The 18,140-nt window shown below is 38.0% G+C and overlaps 1 protein-coding gene across 1 annotated transcript; it reads right to left on the bottom strand.

Annotated features, from left to right (window-relative positions):
• Positions 1-2,777: 2,777 nt before the first annotated feature.
• Positions 2,778-10,773, bottom strand: LOC123840733 (olfactory receptor 11G2-like; the record flags this gene model as incomplete). Its single annotated transcript, XM_064571744.1, has 2 exons — positions 2,778-3,718; positions 10,758-10,773. Coding segments are annotated over 2 exons (957 nt in total), but the record flags the coding sequence as incomplete, so codon positions are not given.
• Positions 10,774-18,140: the final 7,367 nt, after the last annotated feature.

The raw sequence follows: 18,140 nt of genomic DNA, 5'->3' as shown, positions 1-18,140 counted from the left end.
ACTCACATGGCTTTATAAACTGTGAAACACACCTGAACATACCAAATAGTGTTCGGGGAGGTTTTACTTCAAAGTAGTTATTTGGAACTTCCATATGATTTCATTCTTAACAAATTCCTATTAAAATGTCCAAATAAATTCAAAAGGTGTAAACATGATCTTCACTGAAAAATAATAATATACCCAGAGGAGTGATTTTTGTGACAATGGATTGGACAATGGTTTCTTATACTTGACACCAAAAGCAATAGCACTGATAGGTATTTAATCCAAAGGATACAAAAATAGTGATTCAAAGGGGCACATGCACCCCAATGTTTATAGCAGCAATGTCCACAATTGCCAAAATATGGAAAGAGCCCAGATGTCCACTGATGGATGAATGGATAAAGAAGATGTGGTGTATATATAAAAAATAGAATATTATTACTCAGCCATCAAAAAGAATGAAATCTTGCCATTTGCAACAACATGGATGGCACCAGAGGGTATTATGTGAAATGAAATAATTCACTCAAAGGAAGACAAATACCATATGATTTCACTCAAGTGTGGAATTTAAGAAACAAAACAGATGAACATAGGGGAAGGGAAGGAAAAATAAAATAAGATAAAAACAGAGAGGTAAATCAAAGAGACTCTTAACTATGGGGAACAAACAGAGTTTGGAGGGGATGTGGGTGGGGGGGATGGGATAATTGGGTGATGGGCATTAAGGAGGGCAACTGATGCAATGAGCACTGGGTGTTATATGCAACTGATGAATCACTAAACTCTTCCCTAAAACTAATAATACACTATAGGTTAACTAACTTGAATTTAAATAAAAATAAATTTAAAAATATATTTAAAAAGTACATAAAAGGTCAAAACTTCAAAGGATATATTCAAGAAAGTAAAAAGGCAGCCTATAGATTAGGAGAAAATAATTGCAGATTACATATCTGGTAAGGGACTTATGTCCAAAATATATTATTAATACCTTCTATGGTTCAACAATAAAAAGACAACCCATTTTAAAAGTGCTCAAAGGATTTGAATATATATTTCCCTAAAGAAGACAAACAAATGGCCAAAATAAGCACTTGAAACAATGACCAATAACATTAGAGGAAATGTTAATGAAAATAAAAAGATACTACATCATACCCAGAAGGATGACTCAAGTCAAAAAAAGCAAAAAATAACAAATATTGGTGAAAATACGTAGAAAGTTGGGATGCCTGGGTGGCTCAGTGGGTTAAGCATCTGCCTTCAGCTCAGGTCATGATCCCGGGGTCCTGGGATCAAGTTCCACATCAGGCTCCTTGCTCATTGGGGAAGCCGGCTTCTCCCTCTGCCTGCCGCTCCCTCTGTCTGTTGCTCCCCCTGCTTGTGTGTGCTCTCTCACTCTGACAAATACATTAATAAAATCTTTAAAAGAAAAAAAAATAGAAAGTTGAAATCCACATTACATACATTGAGGGTGTGATATAAAAATATTGTAGCCTCTCTGGAAAATAGTCTGACTGTTCCTCAAAATGTTCAATTTACAGTTAACTTATGACCCAGCAATTCTGCTCTCAGGGATCTACCCTATGGAAGTGAAAAAAGGTTCAAATTAAGGTCATGACTGTTCACAGCAGCATTACTAATAATAGCCACAAAACAGAAACTACTCAAATGTCCAACTGTTGAATGGATAAAGAAAATGCTTTATAAAAAAGATGGAATGCTATACAGCCATAAAAAGGAACAAAGTACTGATATATGTATGCTATGATGTAAATGAACCTTGTAAACATTATCCTAAGGGAAAGAAAGAAGCCAGTCCCAAAAGGCCACATATTGTATGATTTCATTTATATGATGTCCAGAATAGGTAAATACATAGATATGGAAAGTAGTTGCCAGAATTTGAGAGAAGGGAGAGTAGGGTACAGGGAGAGTTACTGGGTAAAGGCTTTCTGTGTAGGATAAGGAAAATTCTAGTTGAGAGTACACGATATAGTATTCATGAGACTGTGAGTAGAGGTAAATCTAGTAACTCCAGCAACTGCAGCAGTACCTGGCAGTTACTAGTCATTCCACCCTACCTTACAGTAGGCAAAAATAGCGTTTCAGGAAAAGGCAAAGCATGGTTCATCCTAAATAGAGCTTTTTTAAAAGACAATTCTTAGAAGTAAATTTATAATGGAAAAAATTAATGGCAACCATCTGGATTTAAATATTAAGAGTGTTTTCACTAAATCCTGGTGAGAAAGTGGGAAGAAATGCAATTATGATCAATGATGAATCACCTTTTGTAAGAATATATCTTGTCCTGTTTTTAGTACTGACATAAGAATTAATATCTTTTTTTATTATGTTATCTCACTGATATGAGGAATTCTTAAACTCAAGAATTAACATCTAAATGCTGCTTTCTAAATTCAGCATACATAACTTTTGACTCACTTGAGAAAATTTTAGAAATAAATGTAAAATAAAGGGCAGATTGACTGCATGTATGCATGTGTGTGTGATCTTAGCAGCAAAATTTTAGCAAGTATTAAATCTAAGTGTCAGAAAGATTAGTGATCATTTTTCCTTTATTTTTATTTGAATTTGATTTTACTGTTAATAATTTTCCCTAATAATAAAAACGAAGAGATGGATATAGTTAGGTTTATAAACATTCTATCACAATGACTGTTCCTCAACACAAAAATACTTTTTAAATTCCATTAATACAATTGAATATCAAGCTTTTAATTATTTATTTCACATACATTACATCAGTTGTGAACAAAAGTGCTTCAAATATTTCTTCCATGCCTCTGACTAAATCTCACAATTCTAAATAACTTTCTCAGAGCTGCCTTCATCCCTTTATTTCGAAGACTATAGATCAAAGGGTTGAAAAGTGGAGTTAACACAGAATAAAACAAAGTCACATATTTCTGCATCCCGGCTGGATTGCCTGCTGGGCTTACATATACAACCATGATAGAGCCATAGAACAGGGACACCACGGCCAGATGGGAGCTACATGTGGAGAAGGCCTTATGCCGACCTTCTGCTGAGGGGACCCTCAGCACAGCTCTGATCACCAAGCTATAGGAGCTGGTAATGAAGAGGAAGGTGGAGAAAATGAGGACTGAGTTATAGACGGCACAGATGGTCTCAGTGGCAGGAGCTGGCACACAGGACAGCTTCATAAGAGGTCCTGGGTCACACAGGAAGTGATCAATCTTCTTGGAACAACAAAACAGGAGTTGAGAGATGAGGTAAATAGGCAAGAGGAAGTATAGGAAGCCACACACCCAGCACCCAGCTCCTATTCTGAGGCAGCGCTGAACAGTCATGACAGTGGGGTAGTGCAGGGGCCTGCAGATAGCAAGGTATCTGTCAAAGGCCATGGCAGACAAGAAGAAGGTCTCAGTGGTACCCATGGAGAAGAAGAAGTAGAACTGGAGGAAGCAGCCATAGAAGGAGATGGTGCTGGTCTCAGACAGCAAGTTGGCTAGCATATTAGGAACAGTGGAGGTGATAAAACAGATCTCCAGGAAGGAAAAATTGGCCAGCAGGATGTACATTGGAGTTTGTAGTCGATGGTCCCACCTCACAGCACAGATAATGCACAGATTTCCAGTTAGTGTCAGAATATAAGTCCCAGAGAAGACTGAAAAGAGGAGAATCTGAATTTCCCAAGTATAAGGGAAGCCCAAGAAAATGAATTTACTCACAGCATTAGAGCAATTATTTATACTGGAATATTCATTCGTTTTTAAAGCTGCAAAAAACAGATTTGCATATTACAAGTAGCCTTAAAGTATTACTCATTAGGGCAGATCCCTTGCATAGGGTCAAATCATTCTGTGTGTCAGTAAATAACAAAGTACCATAACCCATGCAGTGGTATTCCCATGATTGTCATACATTCATAATTCTGTTCTGAATACAGTGAATAAAAATGAAAACTCTTCTGCCATCCTAAGGTTTACAATCAAAGTTACTTGGTATTGACAATAGTCAAGTGTGTCCCAGGACCTACAATTTTTAGGTCAAGCAGTGGATGAAGAAGGACTGAATAAACACAGATAAATAATTAAGTGTTCGTAACATACAAAGATATTGATGATATTGATACTTAATATTCTTTGATCTATTTGTGAGAGAAATATGTCGAGCTGATTTGAGGACAATATAGATGTAAATGTTTGTAACTTATCTGATTTTAATTTTATTGTGTTACGTTAGGTGAAAATTCATTTAGAATATTAAAATAAAATCTATTAAAATAAAAATCTATTAGAAGGTTTCCCATTTTGATTCCTCTCTTCAGTAAAAATACACTCAAAAATAGTTACAGGCAATCTGCCTTATTTTACAAAGAAACTTAAGGAACCAAGTCCTATAATATTGTGCTCACATCAAACATTGCCGTAAAAATTACAATCAATTCCTAATCTGTCAAGATTTTCATTAAGATCACAGTTTATATGAAATACTTTAGTAGATATTAAAGTCCATATATATCATTTATAAAGATATGTCAAAGTTGGCTGTGATCACAAAGGCTATTCCTCAAATTTTGCAATCTCAAGCACCTAAAAGTAACAGAAAGAAACATGATAGGCAGTCTATCACCTGAAGCTTCACTGAAGGAAGGTGTTTTCACATTCACTTACCGTAACTTTCCCTGACCTAGGGCCCCAAATCCTCCACAGAGCAATACAAATGGGGAACTGGCAAATACTTTAAGAGTTCTAATACATTTTTGAAGTAACTTTTTTTTTTTTTTATAAGCTCTCAGGAAAAAACCTGGCCTTGATTCTGGAGAAGGAATTCTTTCATAATTCACATATTAAGTGGTATTTAAAATAATATAAAACCAGAGAGGGCTGAAAGGAGGAAATAGAGGAACTTTGAGTCATGTGAGCTTTACCTTACCTGAAGATACAAGATGGGTATCATAGAAATCTGTATGGTTGAACACCATCTTCTATATCAGAGTAAAACTCTAGTCTCAGATCTCAGAAAAAGAACAAATATAATAGTGTTCCATGCATTACTGTGGGGATTTATAGAACTGCTGACCCTTTTAGGAGAACATTATGAAATCAGCCATGGACCTCTTCAGGCTTGCCGTCTTAGAGTTCTCTTGCTTACATAAACTGACAAAGCAACAGGAAACTTGACAGTTGAAAAGAGAATCATAGTCTCATGATCTACACAGAACCAAATGAACAACTGAAATAGTAGGCCCTTTTACTTTCTGTGAAGATCATCTTTGGGGAGTGGCTCTCTAGAGAGGGAATTTATAACACAATGGCCCCATTGAACCTGGTTTCCTATTCTGCTTCTTACTCATCATGCTGGAATTTGTTTCAAATTCAAACACATTTCCTACTTGAATTCAGGATTTTTATTTGGAATAACAAGAGAAATACAAATACATAAAATGATTTGGGTGGGTATAAGTTTGCTGTTTAACTGTGATCAGCAGTAACATTCTCTGTGATGATAAAGGAAAAGTTGTGACTCTGGCAATGACACCTCGTTCCAAGCTTAGAGAAAAGTCGACGGAATATAGGTTAACACAGAGATTAGGAGCCTGTGCACTTAAGCATATTAAAGACTCTTCTCTTTTGTTTCAGACTATTTATCACCTTAACTCCAACTTGTTTCTCCCATCCCAAGCTCCACCACCACATTGAGATATATATTCTTTAACTATGAGTAAAAATTTTTTAAATAAAAAAGACATCTATGAAAATGTCCCATGTAGTTAACACTTTGATAATACCTTTTAATGGTTCCATACTATAGCAGTATCATTATATGGATATACAATCAATATTTTACATAATTACTCCCTAATTGTTGAGCCTTTGGGAATTATAAATAGACTTACAAAGATTCTTAATATAAACTAAACCATACTCTATGATACAAAATTTCCAATTAATACAATATGATCTAATAAAGTTTATTTCTTTAATGGTCCAACATTATGTGATATGTGAAAGTGATATATTGAAATAACATATTTACTAATTAAACATAGAGGCCCCTGGGTGGCTAAACATAGAGAAAAACATAGGGGCCCCTGGGTGGCTCAGTTGGTTAAGTGTCCAACTCTCGGTTTTAGCTCAGGTCACAATCTCAGGGTCGTGAGATCAAGTCCTGTGTCAGGATCCATGCTCAGCGCAGAGTATGCCGTAGATTCTTTCCCTCTTCCTACCCCTCTGTAACTTCCCCCAATTACTCACTCACTTCTCTCTAAAATAAATAATTTTTTAAAAATAGAGAAAAACATAGGAACACTTGATAAATATAGTAATAGCAATAGATAAAACTATCCATTCTTGATAAAATAAACCAGAAATAAAAAGTATTTCTTAACTTGGTAAAGAATCTATCAGAAAAGACTGGTGAAATCATTTTCTATTTATTTATTTATTTATTTATTTATTTATTTATTTATTTATTTTTTTGAGAGCGAGAGAATGAGAGACAGAGAGCATGAGAGGGAGGAGGGTCAGAGGGAGAAGCAGACTCCCTGCAGAGCAGGGAGCCCGATGCGGGACTCGATCCCGGGACTCCAGGATCATGACCTGAGCTGAAGGCAGTTGCTTAACAAACTGAGCCACCCAAGCGCCCTCATTTTCTAATAGTAAAACACAAAAAGCATTCTACTTAATCAAACAGAAAAAGGAGATGAGTGAAAGTCTCTGAACAAGAGTTTGAAGCTGTCAAAGTGGCAATTATCTGAGGGGAATGACACTGAAAGAGGAGGAAACTGAAAAGAAAAAGCCCAAAATCTATGTAAAAGTTGGAAAAAAAAAAAAAACAGAAAATGTAATAATGGATAAAAACTGTTCAAAACCACAATAAAGCAATCATGTGACTTATGTGTAACATTAAACTATTTGACAAAGTCAGGAGAGTGGAAAAATAGAATCAAAACACCCTGTTTTTTTTTTTTCAATTGTTTAGGAAGTTTTAAATGAAATTTTAAGTAAACTGTAATAAACTCAATATGTGGAATGCATTAAAATAAAATTCAAAAAAATCAAATACAGGGGAAATTACATTTAAACTGATAAAGGAGCCCCCATGGGAAGCCAGGCGAAAGCCACCAAAACCAGATTCAAGCAGCACACTAAAGCTACAGTTCCAAATACCAACACTAGAGGGAGGAAGATATCACAAAATGTTTGAGAAGCCCTAGAACCTCTGATCATGTTGACTGGTGGAGATCTCCTTTTGAAAAAAGCCAGTAGCAAAGACTGAGATGGTGGTTGTTTTTCAATTGCCCAAATTCCAGCCAAAAAATTGTAAGCCATACAAAGAAACAAGGAAACATGACCCAATCAAAACAACATAAAATCCTAGAACTAACACTAAAAGAAGCATATCTATGAATTGCCAGACAGAATTTTTAATAGCTGTCATAAAGATGCTCAATGAACTAAAAGAAAACGCAGATACACAATCAAATGAAATCAGGAAAATGACACATGGACAAAATGAGAATATCAAAAAAGATAAAGAAACTTTCAAAACAACCAAACAAAAATTCTGGAGCTGAAAAATGTAATAACTAGGGCTACCTGGTTAGGTGTCTGACTCTTGATTTCAATTTCCACTCAGGTCATGATCTCAGGGTTGTGATACTGAGCCCCATGTTGGGCTCTTCACTGGGCATGCAGCCCACTTAAAATTCTTTCTATCTCTCCCTCTGCCCCCACCCCTGCTTGCATTCTCTCTCCCTCTCTCTCTCTCTCTCAAAAAAAAAAAATATATATATATATATATGTGTGTGTGTGTGTGTGTGTATACACACACACATAACTAAAGTGAAACATTCATTACAGGGGTTCAAAATCAGACTTGACAGGCAGGAGAGTCTGTGAACTGGAAGACATGTCATTTGATATCATGGAACCAAAGGTGCAAAAGACCAAAAAATTAAGAGAATTTCAAAAAGCCTAAGCGCCTTATATGCCTGTGGGATCCCAGAAAGGAGCTTAGCTTATCCCGATGAAATAATGGCCAAAATTTTCCAAAATCTGAGCAAAGTAATGGACATACAAAAAAAGAATTTAAAGAACTCCAACTGAAGTAAATCTGAACAGAACTACATTGACATTATAATCAAACTGCATAAAGTCAAAAATAAAGAAAGAAATATTCAAAAAAGAAAGAGAGGCATGGAGCAAGATGGCGGAAGAGTAGGAGATCTGGATTTCGTCTGGTCTCAGGAATTCAGCTGGATAGGGATCAAACCATTCTGAACACCTACAAACTCAACAGGAGATCAAAGAAAAGAATAGCAACAACTCTCTGAACAGAAAAGCGACCACTTTCTGGAAGGTAGGACATGCGGAGAAGTGAATCTGAGGCGATATTCGGGGAATAGATGGCGGGGAAGGGAGCCTCCATCAGCCGCTACCAGCAAGTGATAGAGCAGCGGAGCACAAAATCGGAACTTTTAGAAGTTGGCTCTGCTGAGGGACGTCGCTCTGGTGGCTAAGTGGGGGGTGGAACCCTCACTGGGACAGTGTGGTCTCAGGACCCCTGGGGTCACAGGAAGACCGGGGGTACCTGAGTGCTGCAGAGCTCCCAGGTATTGGAGCGGGGAAGCCAGCTGCAGAGATGGAGCTGAGGCGCGGGCTCTCAGCTCGGGGTTGCCATAAACCATGATCCAGGGCACAGTCCGGCCACTGCTCCTCCAGCAGGGACCCAACAAGCGGCAGATCCAGGGAGACTCCCCTTCCTCCCCTGGGAGGAGCGGTGCAGGAGTGCACCACAGAGATCTGCTGGGTTTGGAGACTCCAAACTGAGTCGGGTGCCAGAGATAGAAATGCTCGGTCACAGGCCAGGTGAGCATGGAGTGTGGCCGGAGACCGGGGAGACGGGAGTGACTGACTGCTTTTCTCTGGGGGCTCACTGAGGAGCGGGGCTCCGAGTTCTCGCCTCCTCTGGGGCAGAGATTGGGAGGCCGCCATTTTCACTCTTGGCCTCCAAAGCTGTACGGAAAGCTTGCAGGGAACAAAAGCTCCCGAGACCAAACCCGAGCAGATTATTTAGCACGGACTGGGCAAGGGCAGGGCAATTCCGCCTCAGGCAAAGACATCTGGGAACCACGGCAACAGGCCCCTCTCCCAGAAGATCAGTGAGAACAGCCAGCCAAGACCAAGTTTACTGACCAATGAGAACGGCAGAACTCCAGCGCTAGGGGAATAATGCACATAGAATCCATGGCTTTTTTACCATGATTCTTTAGTCTTTCAAAGTTAATTTTTTTTTTGAATTTTTCTTTTTCCCTTTTTCAACCAACATCTTATCAATCCCTTTTTTAAAAAACATTTTTATTTTTCATTTTTAGAGTCATATTCTATCCCTTCATAGTGGTTACCCGTATTTTTGGCATATATATATAAGTTGTTCTCTCTTTAAAATTTTGAGCTAGTTTCTTCTAACAGATCAAAATATACCCTAAATCTCTAGTGTATGGTTTTTTTCTACTCTCCTGCCTGATCACATTCTCTCCCTTTTTTTTTTTTAAATCCTCTTCTTTCTTTTTTCAAACAACTTATCAATTCCTTTTATAAATTTTTTTTATAATTTTCATCTTTACAGTCATATTTCATCCCTTCATCATATCAACCCTTATTTTTGTACATATATAAGTTTTTCTCTCTTTAAAATTTTGGGAGGCACTTTCTTCTAACAGATCAAAATACACCCAAAATCTAGGGTGTGGCAGTGATCTATGTACCAGCCTGATCATATTTGATCATATTCTGTTTTTTTTTTTGTTTTGTTTGTTTTTATCTTTATCTTTATCTTTTTCTTTTTCTTTTTTCTCTTTCCCTTTCTTTTCCCCCTGCTTCAGGTCTTTTCTGATTTGTTTAGAGTGTATTTTCTGGGGACATTGTTACCCTGTTAGCATTTTGTTCTCTCATTCATCTATTCTCCTCTGGACAAAATGACAAGACGGAAAAAATCACCTCAACAAAAAGAACAAGAGGTAGTACCAACCGTCAGGGACCTACTCAATACAGACATTAGTATGATATCGGATCTAGAGTTCAGAATCATCACTTTAAAGACACTAGCTGGGCTTGAAAAAAGTATGGAAGTTATTAGAGAAACCCTTTCTGGAGAAATAAAAGAGCTAAAAACTAATAAAGTCAAAATCAAAAAGGCTATTAATGAGGTGCAATCAAATATGGGGGCGCTAACTGCTAGGATAAATGAGGCAGAAGAGAGAATCAGTGATATAGAAGACCAAATGATGGAAAACAAAGAAGCTGAGAAAAAGAGAGGTAAACAACTACTGGATCACGAGGGTAGAATTCGAGAGATAAGCGATACCATAAGACAAAACAACAGGAGAATAATTGGGATCCCAGAAGAAGAAGAAAGAGAGAGAGGATCAGAAGGTATATTGGAGCAAATTATAGCAGAGAACTTCCCTAATTTGGGGAAGGAACCAGGCATCAAAATCCAGGAGGCACAGAGAACCCCTCTCAAAATCAATAAAAATAGGTCAACACCCCGACATCTAATAGTAAAACTTACAAGTCTCAGAGATAAAGAGAAAATCATGAAGGCAGCTCGGGACAAGAGATATGTAACCTACAATGGTAGAAACATTAGATTGGCAGCTGATCTATCCACAGAGACCTGGCAGGCCAGAAAGGACTGGCCATATATTCAGGGTACTAAATGAGAAAAATATGCAGCGAAGAATACTATATCCAGCTAGCTGTCATTGAAAATTGAAGGAGAGAGAAAGAGCTTCCAGGACAAACAAAAACTAAAGGAATTTGCAAACACGAAACCAGCCCTACAAGAAATCTTGAAAGGGTCCTCTAAGCAAAGAGAGAGCCTAAAAGCAACACAGACCAGAAAGGAACACAGACAATATACAATAACAGTCATCTTACAGGCAATACAATGGCACTAAATTCATATCTTTCATAGTTACCCTGAATGTAAATGGGCTAAATGCCCCAATCAAAAGGCACAGGCTATCAGATTGGATTAAAAAACAAGACCCATCGATATGCTGTCTGCAAGAGACTCATTTTAGACCCAAAGACACCCCCAGATTGAAAGTGAAGGGGTGGAAAACCATTTACCATGCTAATGGACACCAAAAGAAAGCTGGGGTGGCAATCCTTATAGCAGACAAATTAGATTTTAAACCAAGACTGTAATAGGAGATGAGGAAGGACACTGTACCCTACTTAAAGGGTCTATCCAACAAGAAGATCTAACAATTGTAAATATCTATGCCCCTAACATGGGAGCAGCCAATTATATAAGGTAATTAATAACAAAAGCAAAGAAACACATCGACAACAATACAATAATAGTGGGGGACTTTAACACCCCCCTCACTGAAATGGACAGATCATCTAAGCAAAAGATCAACAAGGAAATAAAGACTTTAAATGACACACTGGACCAAATGGACTTCACAGACATATTCAGAACATTCCATCCCAAAGCAACGGAATACACATTCTTCTCTAGTGCCCATGGAACATTCTCCAGAAGAGATCACATCCTAGGTCACAAATCGGGGCTCAACTGGTACCAAAAGATTGGGATCATTCCCTGCCCATTTTCAGACCACAATGCTTTGAAACTAGAACTCAATCACAAGAGGAAAGTCGGAAAGAACTCAAATACATGGAGGCAAAAGAGCATCCTACTAAAGAATGAATGGGTCAACCAGGAAATTAAAGAAGAATTTAAAAAATTCATGGAAACCAATGAAAATGAAAACACAATTGTTCAAAATCTTTGGGATGCAGCAGAGGCAGTCCTAAGAGGAAAGTATATAGCAATACAAGCCTTTTCAAACAACAAGAAAGGTCTCAAATACACAACCTAACCCTACACCTAAAGGAGCTAGAGAAAGAACAGCAAATAAAGCCTAAACCCAGCAGGAGGAGAGAAATGATAAAGATGAGAGCAGAAATCAATGAAATAGAAACTAAAAGAACAGTAGAACAGATCAACGAAACTAGGAGCTGGTTCTTGGAAAGAATTAACAAGATTGATAAACCCCTGGCCAGACTTATCAAAAAGAAAAGAGAAAGGACCCGAATCAACAAAATCATGAATGAAAGAGGAGAGATCACAACCAACACCAAAGAAATACAAACAATTTTAAGAACATATTATGAGCAACTCTATGCCAGCATATTAGATAACCTGGAAGAAATGAATGCATTCCTAGAGATGTATCCAGTACCAAAACTGAACCAGGAAGAAATAGAAAACCTGAACAGACCTATAACCACTAAGGAAATTGAAGCAGTCATCAAAAATCTCCCAAAAACAAAAGCCCAGGGCCAGATGTCTTCCCAGGGAATTCTACCAAACATCTAAAGAAGAATTAATACCCATTCTTCTGAAACTGTTCCAAAAAATAGAAATGGAAGGAAAACTTCCAAACTCCTTTTATGAGGCCAGCATTACCTTTATCCCAAAACCAGACAAAGACTCCATCAAAAAGGAGAATGACAGACCAATATCCCTGATGAACATGGATGCAAAAATTCTCACGAAAATACTAGCCAATAGGATCCAACAGTCCATTAAAAGGATTCTTCACCATGACCAAGTGGGATTTATCCCTGGGCTGCAAGGTTGGTTCAACATCCGCAAATCAATCAACATGATACAATACATTAACGAAAGAACAAGAATCATAGGATCCTCTCAATAGATGCAGAAAAAGCATTTGACAAAGTACAGCATCCTTTCTTGATCAAAACTCTTCAGAATATAGGGATAGAGGGTACATACCTCAATATCATAAAAGCCATCTATGAAAAACCCACAGCGAATATCATTCTCAATGGAGAAAAACTGAGAGCTTTCCCCCTAAGGTCAGGAACGTGGCAGGGATGTCCACTATCACCACTGCTATTCAACATAGTATTAGAAGTCCTAGCCACAGCAATCAGACAACAAAAAGAAATAAAAGGCATCCAAATCGGCAAAGAAGAAGTCAAACTCTCACTCTTTGGATGATATGATACTTTATGTGGAAAACCCCAAAGACTCCACCCCAAAACTGCTAGAACTCATACAGGAATTCAGTAAAGTGGCAGGATATAAAATCAATGCATAGAAATCAGTGGCATTCTTATACACCACCACCAAGACAGAAGAAAGAGAAATTAAGGACTCGATCCCATTTACAATCGCACCCAAAACCATTAAGATACCTAGGAATAAATCTAACCAAAGAGACAAAGGATCTGTACTCAGAAAACTATACAATATTCATGAAAGAAATTGAGGAAGACACAAAGAAATGGAAAAACGTTCCATGCTCATGGATTGGAAGAACAACTATTGTGAAGATGTCAATGCTACCTAGAGCAATCTACACATTCAATGCAATCCCCATCAAAATACCATCCACTTTTTTCAAAGAAATGGAACAAATAATCCTAAAATTTGTATGGAACCTGAAAAGACCCCGAATAGCCAGAGGAATGTTGAAAAAGAAAGGCAAAGCTGGCGGCATCACAATTCCAGACTTCAAACTCTATTACAAGGCTGTCATCATCAAGACAGTATGGTACTGGCACATAAACAGACACATAGATCAATGGAACAGAATAGAGAGCCCCGAAATGGACCCTCAACTCTATGGTCAACTAATCTTTGACAAAGCAGGAAAGAATGTCCAATGGAAAAAAGACAGTCTCTTCAACAAATGGTGTTGGGAAAATTGGACAGCCACATGCAGAAGAATGAAACTGGACCATTTCCTTACACCACACACAAAAATAGACCCCAAATGGTTGAAAGACCTCAATGTGAGACAGGAATCCATCAGAATCCTAAAGGAGAACACAGGCAGCAACCTCTTCAACCTCAGCTACAGCTACTTCTTCCTAGAAACATCGCCAAAGGCAAGGGAAGCAAGGGCAAAAATGAACTATTGGAACTTCTTCAAGATAAAAAGCTTTTGCACAGCAAAAGAAACCGTCAACAAAACCAAAAGACAACCGATAGAATGGGAGAAGATTTTTGCAAATGACATATCAGATAAAGGGCTAGTATCCAAAATCTATAAAGAACTCATCAAACTCAACACCCAAAGAACAAATGATCCAATCAAGAAATGGGCAGAAGACATGAACAGACATTTTTCCAAAGAAGACATCCAAATGGCCAACAGACACATGAAAAAGTGCTCAACATCGCTCGGCATCAGGGAAATCCAAATCAAAACCTCAATGAGATACCACCTCACACCAGTCAGAATGGCTAAAATTAATAAGTCAGGAAATGACAGATGTTGGCTGGGATGCGGAGAAAGGTGAACCTTCCTACACTGTTGGTGGGAATGCAAGCTGGTGCAGCCACTGTGGAAAACAGTATGGAGGTTCCTCAAAAAGTTGAAAATAGAGCTACCATATGATCCAGCAATTGCACTACTGGGTATTTACCCCAAAGATACAAATGTAGGAATCTGAAGGGGTATGTGCACCCCGATGTTTATAGCAGCAATGTCCACAATAGCCAAACTGTGGAAAGAGCCAAGATGTCCATTGACAGATGAATGGCTAAAGAAGAAGTGATATATATATACAGTGGAATATTATGCAGCCATCAAAAGGAATGAGATCTTGCCATTTGCAATGACGTGGATGGAACTGGAGGGTGTTATGCTGAGCGAAATAAGTCAATCAGAGAAAGACATGTATCATATGACCTCACTGATATGAGGAATTCTTAATCTCAGGAAACAAATTGAGGGTTGCTGGAGTGGGGGGTGGGGTCGGAGGGATGGGATGACTGGGTTATAGACACTGGGCAGGGTATGTGCTCTGGTAAGCACTGTGAATTGTGCAAGACTGTTGAATCTCAGATCTGTACCTCTGAAACAAATAATGCAATATATGTTAAAAAAAAAAAAAAGAAGAAGAAGATAGCAGGAGGGGAAGAATGAAGGGGGGGAAATCGGAGGGGGAGACGAACCATGAGAGACGATGGACTCTGAAAAACAAACTGAAGGTTCTAGAGGGGAGGGGAGTGGGAGGATGGGTTAGCCTGGTGATGGGTATTAAAGAGGGCACGTTCTACATGGAGCACTGGGTGTTATGCACAAACAATGAATCATGGAACACTACATCTAAAACTAATGATATAATGTATGGTGATTAACATAACAATAAAAAATTTAAAAAAAACATTTGGTACATGTCTACCATGTATCTGAGTTTTAAAGAAATTGTATATGGCTCTTGCCCTTCTAGAGATGTAAGATAAACAAATAAAAATGCATAAACAGTAAAAAAAAAAAAAAAGAGCCCTATTTAGTTGAAGACAAGCACTTATTAGAATGGAGCATCCTAACACTCAAAGATAGAAAATAATTCAAATGCTTCTCTGGTTCATATAATCTGGGATAATCTCTGTTAAATTAAAGCCTGAGTTTGTTGGTTTAATGAAAATGGACATGTCTTTTGGAGTTATGGTTTTTATGAGTCTTGTTTGAAACATTGCTCTTTCTCTACTATTTGGTCTTCCAGATTTAAGAAAACTTGTTCTCCTAAGAGATCTATGACTTACAGAGATTTGATAAAATACGCCTTTGTGAACAAATTGATTTTTTCTCCCTACCTGAACATTCCAGAAATCAGAAACTCACAGTCAGTATTCTTTCTTTTATGACAGTTATACTTATTTCCATAAATTCAATAAGATCTGTTCTCCTTGTAACAAAACATTATTGGAAACATTGGTTATTTTATGAAGGCTTTGACTGGAATGCCATATTTGAGAGAGACATGCATAACCTCCAGATAGGACCAGAGAGCTTTAAGGAACTAAGGTTGACTTTATAGTGCCAATGAAGCCCTTGGAAATGTAAGCCTGGTGGTGTCTTCCTTATGGAGTTCCAAGGAGCCTTACCAGGAGAGTAGAGAATGTTATTTGCTAGTAGGTGCAGGAAGCTCAGCATATTTGGGGGACATCGAGAAGAGAGGAAATAACCCAAGTCTACAGGTATTGCAGACAAATCTAATGGCAAGTATTTGACTTGGTTTCTGGCCTCAAAAGACTATTAGAAGTTCAATCTGATATTCCTTATGAATAGATCTAGCAAAGCAGATTTAAAAGAACCTACGTGGCTGATCACTATTCTTGTTGTGCTTATGTAAGTAATTAGGCCAAGTTTGTTAAAACTGGATTTATTTTTTGTTTCAGAGGTACAGGTCTGTGATTCAACAGTCTTACACAATTCACAGTGCTCACCATAGCCACCCACAAAAAAAACCTGGATTTATTTTGCAAACAAATTAGTCTTAATCTAGTACCTTCAATAAAAATGAGGGTAAATTTAGAGAGAAAAAATTATATTCCAATAACACAACTTTATGCATGTTAAATTCTAATTCTGATTGTCTTTGCATATTTGTTGTTTGCCTATACAACTGGCTAGATCCTAAATTCTCCTGGTTTCTTCAAATATCTGTCTATGACTCTCCCAACTAAGGTTTCCCATTTTTTCCCATTCTTTTACCTTGAACAAACCTGGGTTTCATCTACTCGCTCCAAACAATCCTGCCAGGGCAGAGGCTTTAGGGCCACCAGAGAAGGTGCTATCCTGTGACCCCAATCAAGATATAAATGCAGGAGGACTCCCCAGACTTCAAAAGTACTGAAAATTTATCCCAGTAGGAATAAAAACAGGAGTATCAGACAAAAGAATCTAAATAAGGTTCAACAAGTTAATCAGATGTGTCAAGAAGACCCCTCATCTTTTCTTGAATGATTCCAACAAGCATATCATCAATATGCTGATATTGATCCTGAAGCACCTGAAAACTTAAAAGTGATAAATAGGACTCTTATTAGCAAAGTGCCCCAGATATTCAAAGGAAATTAGAAAAAGTAGAGGTAGCTTTAGAGATGGTTACCGGGCATTCGTAGGGAATGCTTTTAAGTTTTCTACTAAATGGGATCGAGTCCAGAAAACAGAGACACAAACAAAGAAGTAAAAATAAGACAGCATGCTACTCTGCTAGCTGCTGCCACCTCAGGAAAGTCTCCCAGATAAACAGTAACATTCAAAAGCAAGGTCCAAGCCCCATGCCCAGACACTCCAGAATATTTCTGAGGGCAGGTTTTCCACTTCCACTCCCCTGGCTATTGCTCTTTGCCCCTTATTAGCAGGAAGCAGCTAGAGCAGTCATTATCCCTATTCCCCACGATTGAGGAATTATTAAATAAGAATGGCAAGTTGAGGCAGGTGCTTGGTTCCTGGACCTGTTTTGAAAGCATAAGCAGACTACAGTTGTATTAGTTGCATTATTAACTTGGCTCTACGTTCTGTTTTGTTCCCTACTTAATTGTGGTTTATGCGCCTCTTAACATCATGCATGATCAATCATTAGCTTTGCCTTTTTTACCACTACTCCCCATTTACCCACTGATTGTAGAAACTTATGGGAGCTGGACAGTAACATTAGTCTTGACATATCTAATCATACCAGGTCCCAGTAATGCCACATTGTCCAGAAGAATGCTTACCTCCAGAGAGTTTCAAGGACATCCCACCAAGTTTTCAAGAAACCCATTACCTTCCTCTCATGTCTATAAGCTGTGCCTAGGCCCAACAGGGCAAGGCAGCTTTGAGAATGATTCCCTGTCTTCTCCTTGGGCTGCCTTCTCATAATAAAGCTTTCTTTGCTTCAAAACCAGTGTCTCAGAATTCGGCTTACAGCACATTGGGAGCAGGACAAGTTTGAGTTTGGTAAAGACTATACCTCCATTTAGACTTTCTGTGGGCAGAAATATAAACCATTTACTATTTTGTGTTTACCTTTTTTCAATAACACTATTTATAAATTTCATCCTCTTTATTACATGCAGTCATTTTTAAAACCCAATTCCTTTGAGTGACTCTTAGATTTGAAAGTTTCTACATCACTTTTCTTTGACTCAAGTATATGAGAGCAATAAATAAGCCTTTGCATTATTTGTCCATGGAGTCAGCTTCCCAGCCCTCTGTTATATTTTAAACAACTTCTGGATTTGGAAAGGAGGTAATTTACAAATGTGTTTCCAGAATTTGGTTAATACTGTTAGAGGTAGCATAGAATTATAAAGATGTCACAGCT

Source organism: Mirounga angustirostris, unplaced genomic scaffold (genome assembly GCF_029215605.1).
Source record: "Mirounga angustirostris isolate CCGP_5_RB_7025 unplaced genomic scaffold, mMirAng1.0.hap1 SCAF_9, whole genome shotgun sequence".
NCBI classification, from domain to species: Eukaryota; Metazoa; Chordata; class Mammalia; order Carnivora; family Phocidae; genus Mirounga; species Mirounga angustirostris.
This window is presented reverse-complemented; position numbering and strand designations above follow the sequence as displayed.